General features: G+C 50.0%; 1 protein-coding gene across 2 annotated transcripts in view; it reads right to left on the bottom strand.

Moving 5' to 3' along the window:
- The window catches only part of ARSG (arylsulfatase G), a 146,610-nt gene that overhangs the window by 97,695 nt on the left and 43,726 nt on the right, over positions 1-5,189 (bottom strand). For both annotated transcript variants that reach the window (XM_011975838.1, XM_011975140.1), the window contains exons 2-3: positions 4,619-4,806; positions 1,212-1,259 (exon numbers count right to left, since the gene is read on the bottom strand). In XM_011975838.1, the coding sequence (XP_011831228.1) occupies positions 1,212-1,259; positions 4,619-4,806 (236 nt within the window). The remainder of the gene's footprint in view (positions 1-1,211; positions 1,260-4,618; positions 4,807-5,189) is intronic.

Genomic DNA, 5,189 nt, shown 5'->3' with positions numbered 1-5,189 from the left:
CTCAGCCTCCCGAGTAGCTGGGACTACAGGCGCCCGCCACCATGCCAGGCTAGTTTTTTTGTATTTTTAGTAGAGACGGGGTTTCACCATGTTAGCCAGGATGGTGTCCATCTACTAACCTTGTGATCTTCCCGCCTCAGTCTCCCGAAGTGCTGGGATTACAGGCCTGAGCCGCTGTGCCCGGCCTGCCACTTTTTTTAAAGCACATGTGGATGATGTCATGAATGCCCAACTGGGAAAAGGGGCTCAAGGGAGGAGAGGGAGAGCAATGAGCATCAAAGAGGAGGTAAGAGTTGAAGAAGATGCCAGCCAATGGGGTTACTGACCAGTGGGTAGCTGCTGAAGGCCGGCTCCAGGCCAACCCTCTGAAAGTCATTCTCCAAATGCAAAAAACTTCCAATGAAAACCTTCTGCCAGGTCTAGGACAGAACAATTCAGCCGTTTTTCACAGAGATAGGGAGAGATACTGGGGCGGGGGAGGGGAGAAGTCTGCAAAATAGTCAGAGAATCACATTTGCTTATAAAATGGCAGAAGAGGAAGGGGCCAGGGAGAGGAGAAGCCACCAAAGCTGAGATCATGGTAAACTGCCTTCAAGAGAAAGTCCGTGGCTTCCCATAGGAAATGGAAAAGGACAGTGGCACGAACGGCAACTTTGAAAACCCATCAATAATTCAGTGAATTGGACGTTTGGAGAATCCGCCCTTCAGCAAAGTGATTTTCAGAGAACCGGCTTTGGCAGCTTGATCTTGGCCTACTTCCCCAAGGCCAGAGGGTGAGGCAGCAAAGGCCGCAGGAAGAGGCCAAGAGGCAGCATCTCCTGTTTGGGTCTATGGCCAGGTTTCCTGCTTCGGTGAACCCATCAGTCAATTGTTACTTCTTCCCAGATTAGCCATGTCTGGATCTCATGGGGCAGAATGTTCCCTGAGGTGTAAAGAACCAAGAGATGGCAAAAAAGCTGTTGGGCCTGTGATGGGGCAGCTGGAAGGGCAGACAGGCACCAAGGAAGGGGAGCCAAAGAAGATGTCAGCAAGTGGGATGGAAGGTCCTGGAGAGCCCTGGCACCCCAAATGCACCCAAATGACTTTGTGAACAAAGATGTCCTAACTTAGGTTTGCCCGCAGAGACAGGATGGCTTAGCTGTTCACGGAGTCTTACACAGAGACCTTTATTTTCTGTTTCCCAGGTAACAAATCCCCAAAAGAATTCTTACCACGGAAGTTGGGGTGATACAAGCCGTGGTGTCCAAGATGCCATTTGCCTGTAGAAAAACAAAAGAGAGATTTTCAGAGGAATCCCCGTAGGGGTACCACGGCCCCCTGAGGAGTTGATCACACACTCAGCTCTCCATTGGCTTTGCCTTACACTGTGGACAAGCGAAGAGAGGCTGCAATGCGGTATACAAGCCACGCTTTGCTCTCTGGGGCCGAGATGCTGTCCACAGGGACACATAAAGGATGACTCCAGACTCACACAGGAAACCACAGTGAAAGGGGAAGACAGCCCATCACCATGAGCCCAGAGAAGCCTAAGCCTCTGCCCCTCAAAGAGGGCTCCGCAGACACAGCAACCCCATATGGGCCATCACCCCCTTCACTTTGCCCTCCTGCGCTGGGGCCCTGCAAAGACACCAGGCGGCCCAGGGTGCAGGTGCACCGCCCCACGTCATCTCAGAAATGTCCGCTTCCTGCCTGGTTTCATCATCTTCCTCTCTAGCCAACGTCAGCAGCCCGCAGTTCAAGCACCGAGACACCTACGGGGCAGCAAATGAGGAAACTCAGATGCCCCGCTGTTCCTCGGTCTGCAAATGCGTTCAATCTGGGGGAATAATTGGGTAATGTGTGGCAGGAGCTCTGACAGTGTCAGAACTCTCTGATCTGCTCTTCCGCTCTGAGGAGTAGACCCCAGGGGCGTCACCCCCATGGTGAGGAGGCAAAGAAAAGAATGTGGTACAAAGATCGAGACGCTGGCAGCATTAAACCGCTCAAACGAGAGAGATTAACGGGCAACCACAGGAGTATGTCTAAGTACATTATTTGATGTGGCCTCAATAAGACACTGTCAAACTATTTGTTCAAGGCAAATGCATGTAGCAAAAATTAAGAATTGGTGAAGCTGGATGAAGTGCCTCTCGGAGTCCATTATTCCCTCCCCGAAACTGCTCTATTGGATTGAAAAAAAAGATTAATAAAAAAATTGAGAGAAATGAGCTCTCAATTTCTCTCAGTTGAGTGACTCACGTCTATAATCCCAACACTTTGGGAGGCTGAGGCAGACGGATCACATGAGGCCAGGAGTTTGAGACTAGCCTGGGCAACGTGGCAAAACCCTATCTCTACTAAAAATACAAAAATTAGCTGGGCGTGGTGGTGCATGTCTGTAATCCCAGCTACTCGGGAGGCTGAGGCAGGAGAATCACTTGAACCTGGGAAGTGGGGGTTGCAGTGAGCAGAGACTGAGCCACTGTACTCCAGCCTGGGCGAAAGAGTAAGACTTTGTCTCAAATAAACAAAAAAAAAAAATTGAGAGAAATGGATTAAGCATTATGTGAAATATTTGGATTAAACATTACATGGGAACATGACTTTATATTAAAATTATGAAAAGTATTGTTTAATCATAAAAATTATAATATGTAAAATTATATTACACGGAAACATAGAATAATGTGAAGGGGGAAAAAGTGGAGCCCAGCGGTATTTGCACAGCTAGGCAACACAGAGACACATGGACCAAGATGAGAAGCAAAGTGTGAGTGTTGTAAATGGATCGATATTCCTTTGGCGGGTCTTTAATTTTTCCTAAAAGTGTACTTTAGTTCATAATTTCAACGGCTGGATATGCTTAAATATCCTGCCCAGGATGTGCAAAAGGTGTCGTGAGTGGTGAGGGGGTGAGGAATGGCAGCTAAACAGTCAAGCTGCAAACAGTTGCTTACTTGGAGTTTAAAAGCATGAAAAGGGAGGGGCCGGTGAGGTCAAAACAGCTCCAGAAGAAGCCAGCCCCCCTCCTACAGCATAGGGGCTGAGTCTGGGACAGCCCTGAGACCAAACCCTTCCTGGCTATGAGGTTTATTATTTATTTACTTATTTGTAGATACAGGGTCTCACTATGGTGCCCAGGCTGGTCTCGAACTCCTGGGTTCCAGTGATCCTCCCACGTCAGCCTTCCAGAGTGCTGGGATTACAGGTGTGAGCCCCTTTGTTCAGCCAGCTGTGGGGTTTACACGGACGCGTGTAACTGGCCTAGTAAGGAGAGTCAGCCCACAGTGGCAGTTTTACAAATGGTGTCCTGGTGTTGATGTTGTTAACATAATGACTCCTTGGGGTATGCGAAGAAAGGGATTGGTAAAAGAGAAGTGTGGGACCTTAATTGGTCTCTCCTACAGCCTGGGACTTGCCCCTTCTGGGACAAAGAATACCACACTGCAGGTTGAGCTTCCGTAAAAGGATATCAGGCTCTTTAACCCAGAGTGGGACAAAAGGGCCAATAGCAGAGGCAGCAGCCCTGGGTCTGGGTAGAACAACCCCCCGCAGGTTCACATGGTTCAGACACCCAAGGCATGCCCACAGGGCCACCCGCTTGTGGTCGCACCCTCCCTCTCTTGCAATTTCCTGTATGATGGAGAAGGCAGGGATCCCAAGGGGCCCAGCTCTTTGAGAGTTAGACTAACAAATGCAGGCAGCTGAGGGTACTTCTGGGAATACTGGGTTGTCTTGGCTCTTGGAGGGGAGAACGGCAGTGAGGCAGAGCCTCAGGGCAAGGCTGGGACCAGATAGACCTGTCTAGACCTGGCCTCCGCCCCTCCAGGTTAGGCAACTTCCCTTCACCGGTCTGCAACTCAGTTCTCTTGCCAATACACTGGGGTAGATAATCATCTTCATGCCAATAAATACGCAGCCCAGTGCCTAGCACATAATAAATGCTGAGTAAGAGATGCCTTAAAAATGTTTTAAAGGAGAGGAAGTCATTGGACAATATGGCAGACATTGCTGGTCTCCCAGCAATGCCCAAGTCCCGTGTATCCTGCTAACAGAACTGTGGTTTTGTTCAAAGGGAGGGAGATTACCATGCCCAAGTTCAAGTCAGTCACTACAACATTGTCCCCAGTTTCTCAATCTGGGAGTGCAGCAGTGAGGCGTGGCCAAAAGACCCAGCTCTGGCCAATAAGATGCAAGTGCAATTCTTGGGGCGCGGGCAGAGCTGAGCCACCTCCCTTCTCTTCTTCCTTCTTTGAGCCAAATCATGATTCAGGGGCCTAAAGTTGCTGGATGGCAGTCATGAGGCAGCAAGCATGAGGACAAACACAAAACACTTACATGCTAAGGACGGCAGAGCAGAAAGATCGAGTGAGCGCACCTGGCTCCCGGCAGCATCTTTGAGCAGCTGAGCTAATGAAAGCAACCACTTACCTTGAAACTTGCGGTAATGGGAGGAAAATAGCTCCATGTATGTTTTAATTCACTGTTAGGTCTTTTCAGTTCCTTATAGCTGAGAGCATCCCTAACTTACATAGCAAGACATGAACAGGAAAGCAGACAGGCAGTATGTTTGGGATTTGCAAACACAAGGCAACTGCCACTGCAGTAAATGCAACAGGCAGACGGGGCCCAGAGTTACCTATCATCCCAGTGATGTAACCCGCCTGCTGCAGCACCTCTGCCAAGGTGGTTTCGTTGAGCGGAAGGCCTCCCACAGAGGTGACTGCAAAGTTGTGCGTGACTCCATTGCGAAGGCCAAGTCGGCCAGTGAGCAAGGAAGCCCGGGAGGGTGAGCAGGTGGAGGCAGCTGCATGGAAATCCACAAACCTGCAGGGAAAGGACAGTGGTCAGGACTGCACCAACCACAGGAAGCCAGAGTAAAAGAAAAGGCAATGCCCACTCAGTTCCTGGGATTTCAGTGCTCAAAGATCAAAGATCACCTAGTCATGGGACAGGTCAGGAAATGGGATTTCTGGTTGGGCACGGTGGCTCACCCCTGTAATCCCAACACTTTGAGAGGCTGAGGTGGGAGGATCACCTGAGGTCAGGAGTTCAAGACCAGCCTGGCCAACATGGTGAAACCCCATCTCTACTAAAAATTTAAAAATTAGCCGGGTGCAATGGCATGCTCCTGTAGTCCCAGCTACTCAGGAGGCTGAGACAGGAGAATCGCTTAAACCTGGGAGGCGGATGGCCAGGCGCAGTGGCTC

Source organism: Mandrillus leucophaeus, unplaced genomic scaffold (assembly GCF_000951045.1).
Source record: "Mandrillus leucophaeus isolate KB7577 unplaced genomic scaffold, Mleu.le_1.0 Scaffold1, whole genome shotgun sequence".
NCBI lineage: Eukaryota > Metazoa > Chordata > Mammalia > Primates > Cercopithecidae > Mandrillus > Mandrillus leucophaeus.
This window is presented reverse-complemented; position numbering and strand designations above follow the sequence as displayed.